Here is a 15,020-nt window from a genome sequence, read left to right as displayed (position 1 = left end):
TATCTGCATCTTTTTAACACAGTTGCACTCAAGTCTTTGTAGTTGGTATCAGACAACCCACACATTTACACACTGAACATTCTAATCAAGACACATGTCAAGAAAAAGTAATATTAGCTTGGGAACCCCTCTCAGCATCATAATAGTTCGCTCTATTTTAAACAAAAAATGGTATGTCTTTTATCTCCTAGGAATATCTGGAAATATGGTTTTCCTGGTTTTATGAACAAGGATTTTTATTTTTAGTGAAGCAGTATTTACTTGTATGAAATTTTATGTAAAAACCTGCTGTGCAAAAAATTGGGTACACACCAAAATTAGTTGTTAAACCTTGGACTCTATAGAGAGATGTGTCCAATCATAAGAAAAGGTATTTAAGGTGGCACATGACAAGTTGTGCTTCTCTTTGACTCTCCTCTGAAGAGTGACAGCATGGGATCGTCAAAGCAACTCTCAAAAGATCTGAAAACAAAGATTGTTCAGGGGGAGGCTTGTATGCAAAAGCTCATTTAGATAAGCCAGATTCATTTAGGAAGAAAGAGCTTTGGACTGATGAAATAATAATTGAGTGTTTCGGTCATAACAAAAAGCACTTTGTGTAGTGGAAGGAAACACTGCATTCCAAGAAAAACACCTGATACCCACTGTCAAATGGAGGCTCCATCATTCTTGGGAGCTAGTTCAAGGACTGGGGCCCTTGTTGAAGTCCAGGGTCAGATGAAGTCAACCCAGTATCAACAAATTCTTCAGGATAATGTTCAAGCATCACTCACAGAGTTGAAGTTTGTGGTGTTGGACATTCCAACAAGACAATGACCCAAAACACAGTTGGAAATCTACAAAGGCATCATGCAGAGGGAGAAATACAATGTTGTGGAATGGTCATCACTGTCTTCTGACCTGAAATGTAATAGAAAATTGGTGGGATGATTTGAAGCAGGCTGTCAATACCTGGCTGACATCAGATTTAAATGAAGTGGAGATATTTTGTAAGGAAGAAATAAACATAATTCCATCCAGAAGAAAGGTTCCCGAATGCTTTCATATGACTGTATGTGGCACCAAATCACAAAAGCAGTTTACACTTTAAATTGTTAAATAAAGACTAGAATAACAGAGAAATTCCCAACAATCAGACAACCCCCTCTGAGCAAGCACGTGGCACGTGGTGGGAAGAAAAAACTCACTTTTAACGGGAAGAAACCTCTGGCAGATCCATGTTCAGGGAGGCGCAGCCATCTGCAGTGACTGATTGGAGGTGGTGGGGAGGGAGATGGGACAAAAGACACACTGTAGAAGAGAGAGAAAAAATTATAACTACTGTGCAGTGGTAAACACATAGTGAGTAAAAAAAAAGTCAATCGAAGACAAAACAAAAACACAGCAAATACAAACACACACAGAGCATGCATTGTAATGTATAATAACTCTGACAGTTTCTTTTAATAAAATGTAAAAAATCAAATACTGATCAAATACTGATCATTCAACAAATCATCAGTATTTGCCCTCTGACCATTTAATATTGGGAATCAATATTCTTTCAAATCTATTAAAATCACATCCAGAAGAGGGCGCTGCTGGTGCTACGCTCCCTCGGTTTTCCTCTGCGGGGCCCAGAAACTAGTGATGGGCAGATGAAGCTTCATGAAGCACTGAAGCTTTTCATCCAATTGGTTCACCCCAGCGCAAAGCTTCTTGAAGCTTCATTTGCTCTAGTAGGACACCTACTGGACGTAAAACTATTAGTTGGCATGAATTTGAAGAGTGTGGCCTTTTGCACACAGTCTGTAAATGTCAACAACAAAAGGAGTGTGTAAAACATGTATATTGTAGTGATGGCACTATACGGTGTATATTTATACTGGCAGTATGGAAAATGATTATTTGGAAATGCTTAAAATGGAAATGATCATTTACTGTGAGGTGAGGTGTGGTTGGGGTGTGGACAGTGGTTGTGCTTTTGTAACGTTGAGGTATGGACAGCTACACACTGAGGATTTGAGCCTCAGTCCTGCCTGTTCACATTTTATTCTGTAAAAACTAAATTTCCACTGCTTTTATGGCCTTTTTAGTGGGGAGAACATAGCTAGGATTTAATGTTTTAACAAATCTTTTAAATCCTTTGTCCTCCACAATGCTAAATGGCTGGGAGTCCTCAACCACCATGCTAACCAGGTCTTCATCTATTTGAGATTGTTCTCCTGAGGAAAGACAATAAAGACAAAGCACAAATATAAATATCACACATGTCACTTATTGCATTGTATAATATTGTTATATAATTTAGTAACATTACAGCATGCTATATTATCATGACATTTGATGGCTCACCTGGTCTTGCTCCACAATCGCTGTTCCCCTTATTCACACGCAAAGCTCTGTAGTGCCTAAGCATGGATGAGGTGTTGTTGTTATAGCCCAGCTCCCTGGCACATAGCAAACACTTCACCTTGTACAAAAGTAAAAGCTGCTTAACATAAGTTTTATTGCACCATCAGTATTATGAAAATACATCTTCTGTAGAAATTTACATACCTTGTTGGGAGGAATAAAATCAAAATGTTCCCACACAGGGGAGGACATCCTCCTCTTCTTAGCTGGCTCCATTCTCTCCTGACTTTCTCTCCTCACTCTCATAAACCTCCAAACTGTCTCCAAACTCTCACTAACCGCAACTCTCCATCAAACACCCACACTGTGAATGAAGTCTGAGGGGTTTATATCGCTGTCATAGCTCGCGGCAAAGTTCGAACCACTTCATGAACCAGTCACGTGGTACAGCCGGGCAGCGAGGCTTCGGACGTCATCATTTTCAGCTCCTCCCATAAATGAAGCAAGCCTCGATACGCGCATCGCGGAAACGCCCCCTAAATTACTCGACACAAGCTTTGCACAAGCCTCGATACAGAACGTCACATCACTACCAGAAACAAGCATGGCGGCTTCCAGTGTTTTCCGACCGGGCTTGTTCAACCACAAAGTTGCAATAGTGACGGGTGGAGGCACCGGGATCGGTAAAGCTATCTCTGCGGAGCTGCTGGAGCTGGGTGAGTGAGTTCTAATAGTTGTTGTAGCGCAAAGAGTCTGAAGTGAGGAGCAGCTGAGTGACAGCAAGTGAACTTCGACACAGATACAAACAAGTCTGTAAGAGTCGCACCAGTGACCGCGGTCAAGTGCGCGCAGGGACACTGTGAAAGTGTGGCTGTGAGTGTTCGCTAACAGCTGGAAACACCAAACATCTGGTGGCTGTCAGTGTTGTTTCACTTTAAATTGACTCGAAGCTTTATTTCGGAAAGCGCTGTAATTGTTTTTCGTGGCTCACTTGTTGGTCTTCAGGCTGCAGTGTGGTGATCTCCAGCAGAAAGGCAGACAGGCTGGAGGCAGCAGCTCGGGAGATGAGACAGAAAATCCCTCCCTCCAGTCCTGCAAGTGTCACTGCTGTGCCCTGTAACATCCGCAGCGAGGAGGAGGTGAGCAGCTCTGCATCTGCTGCTCGTTTCAGTGCATAAGTGGCTGATTTTCTTTTTGTCTTTCTGTCATTTGAAGGTGAAGGCTCTTGTGTCATCAGTACTGAAGCGATATGGCCGTATAGACTTTCTGGTGAACAACGGAGGAGGTCAGTTCAGCAGCCCTGCAGAAGACATGTCCTCTAAGGGCTGGAAGGCTGTGGTAGACACCAACCTGACAGGAACCTTCCACTGCTGCAAGGAGGGTGAGCCGGGCACAGATAACACAGGCTTTGGTGTTTGTGGTTTGGTCTCTCAGCGTGACCGTTGTTGTTCTCCCCTCCAGTCTACACAGCATGGATGAAGGAGCACGGAGGCGCCATCGTCAGCATCATCGCCAACATGTGGAACGGCTTTCCGGGCATGGCGTAAGAACAGTTTCCCTCATTATTCACACACGAATGTGCAACGTCACATAGTTGTTGTTTTTTTTTTTTTAAATTGCCTGCTGCGTGGTGTGTCTCCTCCTCCTCGACAGCCACACAGGAGCAGCGAGGGCAGCGGTGGATAACTTAACTAAGAGTCTCGCCATCGAGTGGGCAGCCTCGGGGGTCCGAATCAACGCTGTTGCACCTGTGCGTACAGCTCAGCACATAATCAGTTTTGTTTCAGTTTTTCAAGATGCGCATGATTTTCATCTCTCTGTTTGGCTGCAGGGTACAATCTTTTCCAAAACAGCGATGGAGAACTATAAAGAGTACGGACCACATCTTTTCAAGATGTCCGTTCCATTCACTCCTGCGAAGAGGCTGGCAGTGCCCGAAGAGGTTTGCAACCCAGTTCCCAGCTTTGTTAGAGGAAAAAAAGAGTCTCCTGAAAATTCCCCTTGGTGTTGTTAAAAAAAATTGAAGCCAGACCACAAAGGTCTCACAGTGCTCCATAAACAGTATTAGAGGATATAAAGAAGTAGTTGTGAAGCCATACAATAGAAGGAGAAAGGTTAAATCACAGCTGTAATCACCAATTTTTGAATTGCCGTCTTTGCCCAGGTCTCATCTGCAGTGTGTTTCCTGCTCTCTCCTGCTGCTTCCTACATTTCTGGAGCCACGTTGAAGGTCGATGCGGGACAAAGTTTGTATAAGTCCATGTGGGAGATACAGAGTATGTATAGCTCTCTAACACAACTGCACTGTAGTCTTCCCAGTATATATTAGATTTAGTACGAGGAGCTAAATTCTTGTGTTTGTCTCCAGACCACAGTGCATGGCCTGAAGCTCCAGAGGGGGAGAACCTGGATGCTCTGAATGAACTGGTCGACCCAAAAAGCAAACTCTGATTTACTCATGGGACCCGCGAGAGCACAAAATCCCTAAGCCAAAAGGCATCGTGGACTCTGAGCCACAAACACTGTTAAGCACACCGTGCTGGCCTGGTTAGAAAGTCTGTATTTGTAGTGTGTGACTGATTGTTAAGAATTTGCACGTAATTGTATGTAATTAATAGTACGAGAAGTGTCCAGAAGTAAAGATTTGTAACATGCAACTTTTGAAATGTACATATCATTTTTCTCTCCAATTCTGTCAACAAGTCTGTGAGTAAAATTTAATAAAACTGTAAAACAGAACAATATGATTTTCTTTTTTGATTTAACATCTCTGTCTGTTTTGAACTCATTATCTCATAAAAAAGTCTAAAAAGATGTCTGATCATATATTGAACGTATGGAATGAAAAATATTTTATGCCATATTTAGGAAAATTCTTTTGTTACAGCAGTTGACAGGAATATGAAATCGCCACTACTATTAGTATTACTACTAATAATGATAATATATGGAAATTGATTTTCTGCCTGGTAGATATTTTGTATTATAGAAGGTATAGAAGGCATGTAGTATGTCAAACGTTTCCTGCATCTGCTCTTGATTAATTGTGTTAAATGCACTTGAGAAACCAAAGAATGTGATCCTCGCTATATAGATAGAGGTAAGATCTCGACAGCATGTATATGATTACAAACGGCTCTCACAGTTTTGGCCTGTGTGCAAACAGCAGAGTGTACAGACATTTTTTCTCCTGTGGTCTCAGACCATCTAATCATTTGCAAATGAAATGTCTATCTTGCAGCTGGCTGCCAGGAATACAAAAAGAAATTCAGACGATAGTAATTGTTTCAGCATGGTAACACCGCATGTTAATAATAAGTGTCATTAAGTGTAAATATATTTAGATTGTGGATTTATGTAGTTGTTCTGTGTTTGATGTTGAAAATTAATCATATGTTTATAATTAAATAACGTTATTTTGTTGATCACGGGCACCAAACAAAAAAACAAAACAAAACAGCGTGACTTTAAAAGTGAAAAAAAAAGCGTTATGGAGTTTTGTCCCTAATGCCGTGCCATAATTTGCCGTATTCCTGCATCAACTGTCGTAACAATTATCCCAGCAGCAGAGGTCACAACAATTGTTCAGGTACCGAATTTATTCCTCTTTAAAATCTTCGGTGTTTCTGTATTACAGTCGTTTGTGTTTCTTTCTCACACCAGGCGACAGGAAAGCAATATTTTCACCAGGGAAGAGGCGTTTGAAAATGTTAGAAGAATTGCAAACAGAAATGCATTGCTAACGTAATGCTAGCCTCCTTGTATGTGTGAAGTTGACGTTTAATTGACATATTATCCTCTAATAGGTCGGTGGGTTTAACCAGACAGGCTACACAGTAATAATGTTGGCTATTTAAAGAGAGTTAATCGCTGATAACTTTGTTCGAGGAAGTGTAAATAGCGAGGTTAACATTTTTGTGTTTGTGTCGTTTAGCCTAGCAGCAAATATGGCTTGTGGGACTGAATAAATACACGGCACTTAAACACATCTTTAATAATTCGGAATTTACTCGATAGTCGTTACAGTCACTAGATTTTATCCTGATGATTCTCGCGCTTTTGTTCCCTTTGTTAAATAAGTCGATAGTGCATAATAATTTTAGTGTGCAATGTAAATAAAGCTTAAATTTTATGACTAACTTTTTATCTACAGCTAAGCACCCTAAAGGGGATGATAGACAGATAACGGATATTTTATTGATCCCACAGGGGACATGTTTGTGTTACAGCAGCAGGTTATATAATAAACATAGTAAAGTCTACAATAAATAAACAGCATAGGGAAAGTAACACTGCCACAGGCACACAGTGAGCCTTATAGTATGAGATTTTATGTAAAGTTTTATATATACAACAGTGATTAAAAAACCAATAATAAAAAAATTAGGTTAAGTGGATTTTTATTCCTGACAGGCGTGTTTACCTGTCACAGACAGAAAGAGTTACTGTACAGTTTCACAGAGAATGACAGGACTCATTTCCTTAAGCTTATTTGTGGCTTTCATGTAATCATCCTTTGAATACATTAACCATTTGCATGATTACACCCAGATACCAGAAATAAGTTGCAGATTTGGTCACAATGAACTTTGTCCTGTTGTTTTAAAATAAAAGTTCCTCTGTTTGAACATGTTTGTATTAAGTAAGCTGCTGCCATTTGCTGAACCTACTGAAAGTGAGCGTGTTTCATTAAGTAAAACACAGATGACACAAGAAGCAAATCAAAGTCTGCCAGTAAGGTGAAGGTTAAAAAAATGGCCTGTTTGCTTATGTTTCCAGTATGGGAGGTGACCACGGCCACAGCAAGCTCTCCATGCCAGATTGGCGACAGTGGAAGACACAGGGAACGCCACTGGAGTTCACACAGCAGAGGCTGGCTGCACGGGGTCTGAAGGACCCATGGGCACGGTCAGTATTTTTGCCCATGTATGATATATTTCTGACATCTCCTTATATTCTGTGTGATCTGACACTGCTGCCCGTCTTTCTTTCCTGTCACTTTCCCTTTCTCTGCAGCAACGAGGCGTGGAGGTATTCAGGCGGCTTCGCTCGTGCTGTGACTCTGTCAGAAGTTCTGCTGAGAGGATTCAAGTGGGGCTTTGCTGCCTTTACTGTAGCTCTGGCTATAGAGTACACCATGTTCCCTCCAAAGAAGGGTGGCCACTAATGCTCATCATTGCCCCTCAACCCCAGATTATATGTAATGGAATCTAATTATATTCTGTGTTTTCTCTAGATTAAATATCTTTGTGATCACACAAGGCTTCTTAAGTGTATTCAATTAGAATGTAATCAACATTTTGCATTAAGGTTTTATTGATACTGATGTTTTATCAAAACATCCTTTAAACCGTGATGAGAATACAATTACAACATCACAGTACTTCCAGTAAAAAAACTGTCCTTACTCCTGCTTCCACTTTCGTCTCACTTTACGGAAGCATAGCTTCATGCATTTTGCTGTCAGCATTACAAAGACAAGCACCACAGTAGTTAGCAGCACTATTACATCCAGGCTGAAGTACTGGAACCAGTAGAGTTCATGGAGAGTCGATTTGAGATGCTTCGCCCCTTTATGCCGCATCACAAATTCTGTCCAATACACTGAAAGCTCAAGCGGGTCCGACGGCCGATCATTATGAAGATCTGACAGCTTCTTCACGTTCTCTTTGTACCTGAAAACACAGATAAATGGGCAGGTTTTTTTTAAATGACAGAGAGCTGAGTTAGATCATATGTAAAGTTCTTTCAAGAACAGATGGTACAGTGAAGGTTTGTTAGAGTTTTTTATTTTTTGCAATTAATGTGACCACCATCAGGTTTATCTAATTTTAGGACTTGTGTTAATGTGATGTGGACCCAACTGAACAAATGATGACCTTTTATTTACTTAAGAAAAAGTCACTCAATGCATACCTGTGAGGGGGAAAGTAAAAGCCTATACCCTGTTTTAGTTTAAAGCACAGGGATCTGTCCAAGTCTGATATTCAAAACACTCAGAAATACACTGAGGCACAAATAAAGGACATTTCTGAGGACATCAGTAAAAGAGTTTCTGATGCTGAGGCTGGAAAAAATGATAAAAGTCAGGCTGTGCTAATACAGGAAATTCAGGTCCAGTGTTACACTCTTTGGTGTGCATGACCACCAAGGAGTCAACCTCATGTAGCTGCAATCATGACTACACATAGAATAGTCATTTGTGAAATGAGAGGGCAAGTACGTTGGGTTAAGGTCAGAAAGTCTCACTGAGTCTAAAAACCACATGATACACAGGCACCTGGAAAAGTTTTGCATTCAGTTATCTTCAGATGTTTGTGGTGTGCACGGTGGTCCTGCAAATAGAAACCCCTCATGTTCCATAAAGAACCCCCATGACTGTCACCTGCTTGCTAAAGATGTGCTTGTTTGAAAAAAAAAAAAAAACATTTTGTAGAGCAAAATGGAAAGTTTTGGTTGAATGTGAGCCGTCTGCTGACTCCCTCACCTGCTGTCATTGATGACCTCCTTCAGCCCCTTCAGAAGAGTTTCTGTATTAATGTCTAAAATGTTCAACACGATTCCTACACCTCTGCTGGCCATCCTCGCAGCGTTGTCCGGCTGATCCCCGTTCAGGGGCACCATCAGCATGGGAACGGCGTGACACAGTCCCTCAAACAGACCATGTGAGCCAGCGTGAGTGATGAATGCACGGGCTCCCGGGTGAGCTACGACACAAAACATGCAGAAATATCAGATGTTATGAGATGTGACACATCAGCGTGCTTCACATTTCAGGATGTGCTGCTGCAGACACACACCTAGCAGGTCATTCTGTGGGACCCATTTCATCATCTTCACATTTTCCGGGACATTGTCAGGAACCTTTCCAGTGTATCTCCATATGACCTGTCATAGTTTTATTGTAGATTAAGATTAGCTGTATTTATTTATAACACAAGATAAGCTGTATGCTGATATACCTTCTGTGGAATCTGTCTGAAGGCCTCCAGAAAGACAGAGGTGATTTCCTCTGGCAGATCTGACACCATGGAGCCCAGAGTGAACACTACAAACCCGTGCTCTCCAGACACCCAGGAATCTAGATCCTGACAAAACACAAACTTGCTTAAGTACTTTGCATTTATCACTCTTACCTGATTGGTCTTACAGTCCTACGGTAAGTGGTGTCAATCAGAATGTTCATAAATGCATTTAGAGTCTAAAACTCATAAAGTCTTACTGGGGGCAGAGGATGTTTCACATTGCAATTGATTCCACCAACCAGTACAATATTGGGCATGAGTGGGCGTGGGAAATCCAGCGTGAAGTCATTCCTGTTTAAATACAGCAACAGTTTTTAGTTTTTTACACTCACGCAGGCAGCAAATGTCAACAATACACAGACGTTCCATGTGTTACCTCAGCAGCCAGATATCAGAGTCTGAAAGCACTTCAGCCACGCCCACGTTCTCTCCGAGGAAATCACGGGCTATTTGGTCAAAGCGCCAATACAGCAGTTTGCAAAACAGCGGCTCCACCAATGCCACCTGTGGGTCAGAGGCATTACAGGACAATAATACAGCACCAAAACTGAAGACAGAAATCCAAGACATACTGTAATACTAATAACACTGACATACTAGTTTGTCCCAAATGAACCTCATTGTAAGCAGAGATTGACGGTAACGCGTTACTGTAATCCGATGACTTTTTTCAAGTAACGAGTAAATTAAAGCAGTACGATTGCAAAAAAAGCAAGTAGATTACTTTTACTTTTACGCTGTGTTAAGTCAAGTCAAGTCAGTCAAGTCACCTTTATTTGTCAATTCTGCCACATGTACAGGACATACACAGAATAGAAATTGCGTTACTCTCAAACCCTAGTGATTAGAAAAATGCAAATAAAATAATTAAAAAGTAAAAATTTAAATAAATACAATACAATTTTACGTATAACAAAAAAAAGCTATGCAATATACAATATACAATATTCAAGTAAGAAGGCATAGTGGTGCAAAATAGGCAAATAGTGCAATGGAGATTTAGTAGTGTACGGTAAGAGATAGTGTAACAGCAAAGTCTTATGAGGTAATGGCAGTCCAATGCTCCACAAAGTGACTGGAGCAGGCCAGTGAGTGCGTCAGAGAGTGAGTGTGTGTGTGTGTGTGTGACAGAGTTCAGTGAGACCGTGGTGGAGAAGAGGGGAGAGGGGGGCAGAATCGGGAGGGAGTTTAGCTTCCTGACAGCCTGATGGATGAAGCTGTCCTTCAGTCTGCTGGTCCTGGCCTGGAGACTCCGCAGTCTCCTCCCTGACGGCAGCAGCTTGAAGAAGCTTTGCATTGGGTGCGTGGGATCAGCCGCTATGCAAAGGGCTTTTTTAGTGAGACGGGTGCTGTAAATGTCCTGGAGAGAGGGGAGAGAGACACCAATGATCCTCTCTGCAGCTCTCACTATACGTTGGAGGGTTCTATGGCAGGACGCATTGCAGGCTCCAAACCACACAGTGATGCAGCTCGACAGGATGCTCTCGATGGTGCCTCTGTAGAAAGTGTACATGATGGGGGCTGGAGCTCCTGCTCTTCTTAGCGCGTGTGTGTTACCGCGTTACTAAAACTTTACATGCTGGAATATGCAGAAAATAGGTTTAAAAGTTAAACACATTTCTTCAAGTCAAACACTCTTGCATATAATTTAATTTTTTTAAAATTAAAATGAATAAAACAAGTTTTAAAAGAGACTTTTTCATTTGATTCGATTTTATAAAATGAAATATTCAGAAAAAAATCAAACGGGGCTGATAGGCTTATTGTTTTATAATGTATTGTTGTGTATCGTGTTTTTAAAAGTAACTAAAAGTACTACTAAAGTAACTCATTACTTTTGAAAATAACAAATCAGTAAAGTAATGGGATTACCTTCATGGAGAAGTGATCAGTAATTAGTAACTAATTATTATTTGCAAGTAACTTGACCGACACTAATTGTAAGGAATAAATAATACTCTCATGACCACAAATGAGGTGAGTATAAAGTATGAAGAGTAATTTAGGAAAGATCATTTGAAGGTACAGCACATATTTCCTTATCAATATGGTCACAAACGAACAGTGTTTTGTTCGTGACCATACATTGTCTGAAAGAAGATTGCAAATAACATTCCTGGAAAAGCTGTGCTTTAAGGCTTGAATATGCTAACTTCCGCCTGGCTCACCAAAGTGTTGATAAATCTCTCTTTGAAGCTCATTTTATCCGTGTATCCAGTGAAATAGCGAGGAACGTATGAGGGCGGAGATGGGCAGCCAGCAGACTTCATGTCCAAGTAACACGGTATTCCTCTCAGCAGATTGACAGTAGGGAGACCTGGAAGTGATTGAGTAATGATAGGTGAGAAAATGTGCAGGTGTACAAGCAAACAGATAACCTGAGTGCAGAGGAGCTCACCTAATTTCCGAGCTACTAATGAGCCCGTGGGAACCATGGGATCTGTCAAGACGGCATCAAAGTCCTATAAAGTGAAACGGGAAGAAGGTGGAAAAGCAGAGAGGAGTCAATCTTCCACTGTGTGTCAGCACTACACTGTCTTGCATACATGGTTCACACATGGAGGATTTTACAGATTGTAGGTAGAAAGGTATAAAGTGGCTAAACTGGACCTATGATGCTCATTTGAAAGTAGGACAGCATTGCATGATTCACAGTTCAGTTTTTATCCTTTATTGGACCTTTGTGCAGCCCCCGAGTTCATCATCAGTCTAGCCGAAGCTTTTTTTTATAGCCCCTCCCCCTTTAAGTAAACTTTTTTTTTCTCATTGGCTGTTGCTCATAACCAGAAGATTTGAACACCAGGTGCATGCTACGCCAGCCAGTGTTGTACATTTATGTTTGGCATATCTTCTCTCACTGACTTCATCCAAAGTCAAGAGAAGAAAAAGCACTTGCAGAAACAGAGCATTTAGATGTCTACAGTTTACTTGCACATGTACTGACCTGAGCTTTTAAGTTTAATATGAGCATCCACCACTGTTCACATACAGATATGGTAAAAAGAAAGTTCACCTGTTTTCCTGTCTTTGGTTTTACATATTAGGACATAATAAACATCATCTGGTCCTTAAGAGGTTTTAAATAAAGGTCATGGTGTAATATGTTTTACAGTTCATGTGAAGTTGTAGTGGCCCGATTTTGAGACCTGATAAAGCCTATATAGCTTTTAATGTCCTGATGTGTAAAACCTTAGTGTCAGGGTGGGCTGCGTGGCGTGGGTTTTTTATTTTTTTATTTTTTTATTTTCCATGGGTCTATTAATAATAATATACAATTAAAATTTTAGGAACTATACACAGTCAACCACTACAGTTACATTAATAGATGTACAACATGATGAGAATTTGGACTGCCAACTTGTAGAAGAGAACCTCCATCCCAACACTCTTACACAGTATAAGCAAAAGACCCTCCATGTACAATTTGCAAAGCTTAAGCTCCAATGTTGGTTTTGCAGCTGATACCAAAGTTGTGTTCATCTTCTGTATTTGTACTCACCTGCTGGGACAAGTGTGATATGAGACTGGCATTGAAGAGCAGCTTCTCTGCAGTGATGTGCAGAAAATCAGAAATGGCCTGGAACTGTCTGAACCGTTTCTTGATCTTCTCCATGAAAGGCTGTGAGGATTTTTTCATGATGTCTTTGTGTGTGGACATCACAGAGTCGATGTAAGCCTTGTCATAAGGTACAGGATAAGTCAAAGTGTCATAGTGTTTCCCTGGGCCCATTCGTATGGTGGTCTCTGGCATCACCACCGTAACTCTGTGTCCACGGCGACCCATTTCCTGGGCAATGGCTTTAAGACCTATCCAGTGACTCCCATCCATGGGCACCACGAGCAGTTTGCCTAAAAAAAGTGAAAAACTTGCAGGCTTGGTGTGAGGAAGTTCAGCCTCTTCTGTCTTCAGCTTGTTTTTGGGACTGGACTTTTCTGAACTAGATCCCTTTGTATTATCCACAGCACCAGTTATTTCCATGACCACGTTAAGCAGCAAAAACACAAAGACTCCTGCTGTCCTCATTGTTCTCTCGTCAGTGTACCAACGGCTGACTGAAATGAGCACAGAGAAAGTTTTGGGGGAATGACAAAGGAAACACCCCCTTCCCTGAGCTGTAAACCAGGCTCTTCTCTCTGCAGGCTCCTCTGAATACGTTGTTTAAATTCCTCAGTGAATTAGCAGATTGGATTTGTGTGTGTTCAAAGTCCTTCCTGTTGGGAATCTAGGTGAGAGGAGTGGCCCTGCTAATCTAAAGCAATCAAAGAGTGTCATGTGGCTTTAATGCAGTTTCAAAGGGCAGCGTTATCACAATATTTCCCTCCCCGAAACCAGGGTCAACTATCTGCATCGTTTTAACACAGTTGCACTTCAGTCTTTTTAGTTGGTATCAGACACACAACCCACTAATTTACACATTGAACATTCTAATCAAGACACAAAGAAAAATCACAACAGACTTTGTCATTCAGTATGATCTAAATAATGTTTTAAAGACCACAGTCAACAATAAATAAGTGTGGAAACACAGTACATGTTACAAAGGGAAAAAGGTAGGGTTTGTTGACATTTTAAATTCCAGAGCACACAGAGCTCAATTTGTAAACAGACACAAATGCAAAGGGGGATGCTTGTGCAAAGAGAGACCTGGTCAAATGGTATATGTGCATATAGAGTTGTACACAGTCTACCCAATTTAAGTTGCCAGCATCCACATAGAACTAAAACATAAAATTAACCATGTTAAAAGGCAGTTTTTTTTAACTTACTGAAACCTAAATGGTTTAAATTTCTGCTGCTTTTTCTGAAACTTCTTTCTCAAACAATAAAACAGAAGCAGAAATAAACTAGAGTCTCGAGGATCATGGAGCAGGTTGCTTGCCCCTGACTTAATTTAAGTTTATTTATATACCCTATATTTCCAAAAGTATTTACTCATCCATCCAAATAATTGAATACTGGTGTTCTAACCACTTCTATAGCCACAGGTTTTGTGCTCCAAATCACAATAGCTGACTCAAGGCACCTTTATATTGTAAGGTAATGACCCTACAATAATAGAGAGAAGACCTCAACAATCAGCCAACACCCATAGAACAAGTACATGGCAACAGTGCGAAGTGCAGAACTAGGCTCAAAAATGGGAAGCCATCTGGCATCCACTCATATATATTAGATTCATTGATTATCGACAAGTGTGAGCTCCTCTATCAAAGTAGAAATTTGGGTAGTTTGCTGGTCTGCATAATTCACACACACAATGCCAAGAAGGAAAGACATCAGCAGCAACTGTTGCTGCCCATTACTTTGGGAAGAGGTTTAAGACCATTTTCAAACAATTTGAAGTCCATCATCCTACAGCGAGAAAGATTATTCATAAATGGAAAACCTTCAAGGCAGTTGTCAAAGGAGCTTGCAAAGAAAAGCGTCTGGACTTCTTTAAGTTGCTTGAAGACGTTTCAAGGCAGTTGCCACACTTCCCAGGAGTGGAAGTCACAGCAAGTTTACCCCAAGACTACAATGCTCAGAGACAATGCAAAAGTAAAGTAAGTAAGTAAAGTAAAATTTTATTTATATAGCACATTTCTAGATAAAAGATCACAAAGTGCTTCACAAGGTATAAAACAAAAACAGTCAAAAGTTAACAAAATGCAATTTTAAAA

General features: G+C 40.8%; 3 protein-coding genes across 4 annotated transcripts; 2 read left to right on the top strand and 1 right to left on the bottom strand.

Annotated features, from left to right (window-relative positions):
• The first annotated feature begins 2,882 nt into the window (after positions 1–2,882).
• On the top strand, positions 2,883–5,073 carry LOC113010459 (peroxisomal trans-2-enoyl-CoA reductase). 2 transcript variants are annotated; one of them, XM_026149510.1, is made up of 8 exons: positions 2,883–3,050; positions 3,340–3,473; positions 3,550–3,715; positions 3,796–3,877; positions 3,988–4,084; positions 4,166–4,276; positions 4,499–4,610; positions 4,703–5,073. In XM_026149510.1, exons 1-8 carry the CDS (start codon positions 2,939–2,941, stop codon positions 4,783–4,785), a joined length of 897 nt encoding a protein of 298 aa, XP_026005295.1. In that variant the 5' UTR covers positions 2,883–2,938; the 3' UTR covers positions 4,786–5,073. The 2 variants fall into 2 exon arrangements, with proteins under 2 accessions (XP_026005295.1, XP_026005296.1); XM_026149511.1 differs by having other exon boundaries at positions 2,984–3,207.
• A 754-nt stretch (positions 5,074–5,827) lies between these two features.
• On the top strand, positions 5,828–7,590 carry ndufb3 (NADH:ubiquinone oxidoreductase subunit B3). Its single transcript, XM_026150211.1, has 3 exons — positions 5,828–5,923; positions 7,114–7,242; positions 7,351–7,590. Exons 2-3 carry the CDS (start codon positions 7,115–7,117, stop codon positions 7,499–7,501), a joined length of 279 nt encoding a protein of 92 aa, XP_026005996.1. The 5' UTR covers positions 5,828–5,923; position 7,114; the 3' UTR covers positions 7,502–7,590.
• Positions 7,591–7,632: 42 nt separating this feature from the next.
• On the bottom strand, positions 7,633–13,566 carry LOC113010922 (UDP-glucuronosyltransferase 1-1-like). The gene is made up of 9 exons (XM_026150210.1): positions 12,859–13,566; positions 11,758–11,821; positions 11,528–11,676; positions 9,736–9,863; positions 9,557–9,650; positions 9,297–9,422; positions 9,135–9,222; positions 8,822–9,041; positions 7,633–8,009 (listed from the first exon to the last, which is right to left on the bottom strand). Exons 1-9 carry the CDS (start codon positions 13,381–13,383, stop codon positions 7,739–7,741), a joined length of 1,665 nt encoding a protein of 554 aa, XP_026005995.1. The 5' UTR covers positions 13,384–13,566; the 3' UTR covers positions 7,633–7,738.
• Between the last annotated feature and the right edge of the window lie 1,454 nt (positions 13,567–15,020).

This window comes from Astatotilapia calliptera, chromosome 18 (assembly GCF_900246225.1).
Source record: "Astatotilapia calliptera chromosome 18, fAstCal1.2, whole genome shotgun sequence".
Taxonomy (NCBI): domain Eukaryota; kingdom Metazoa; phylum Chordata; class Actinopteri; order Cichliformes; family Cichlidae; genus Astatotilapia; species Astatotilapia calliptera.
Note: the sequence above shows the minus strand (reverse complement) of the source record. Positions and strands in the feature narration are given on the sequence as shown.

What these genes read in the sequence shown, in the direction of transcription:
- LOC113010459 (XM_026149510.1), top strand. Translation starts at nt 2,939, where the DNA reads ATGGCGGCTTCCAGTGTTTTCCGACCGGGCTTGTTCAACCACAAAGTT. An exon ending in GAATCAACGCTGTTGCACCT is followed by an intron (nt 4,085 to 4,165) that starts GTGCGTACAGCT and finishes GTTTGGCTGCAG; the next exon opens with GGTACAATCTTTTCCAAAAC. An exon ending in GTCCATGTGGGAGATACAGA is followed by an intron (nt 4,611 to 4,702) that starts GTATGTATAGCT and finishes GTTTGTCTCCAG; the next exon opens with ACCACAGTGCATGGCCTGAA.
- ndufb3 (XM_026150211.1), top strand. Translation starts at nt 7,115, where the DNA reads ATGGGAGGTGACCACGGCCACAGCAAGCTCTCCATGCCAGATTGGCGA. An exon ending in CTGAAGGACCCATGGGCACG is followed by an intron (nt 7,243 to 7,350) that starts GTCAGTATTTTT and finishes CTTTCTCTGCAG; the next exon opens with CAACGAGGCGTGGAGGTATT.
- LOC113010922 (XM_026150210.1), bottom strand. Translation starts at nt 13,383, where the DNA reads ATGAGGACAGCAGGAGTCTTTGTGTTTTTGCTGCTTAACGTGGTCATG. An exon ending in TGAAACATCCTCTGCCCCCA is followed by an intron (nt 9,423 to 9,556) that starts GTAAGACTTTAT and finishes GTGTTTTGTCAG; the next exon opens with GATCTAGATTCCTGGGTGTC. An exon ending in CCCACAGAATGACCTGCTAG is followed by an intron (nt 9,042 to 9,134) that starts GTGTGTGTCTGC and finishes TTTGTGTCGTAG; the next exon opens with CTCACCCGGGAGCCCGTGCA.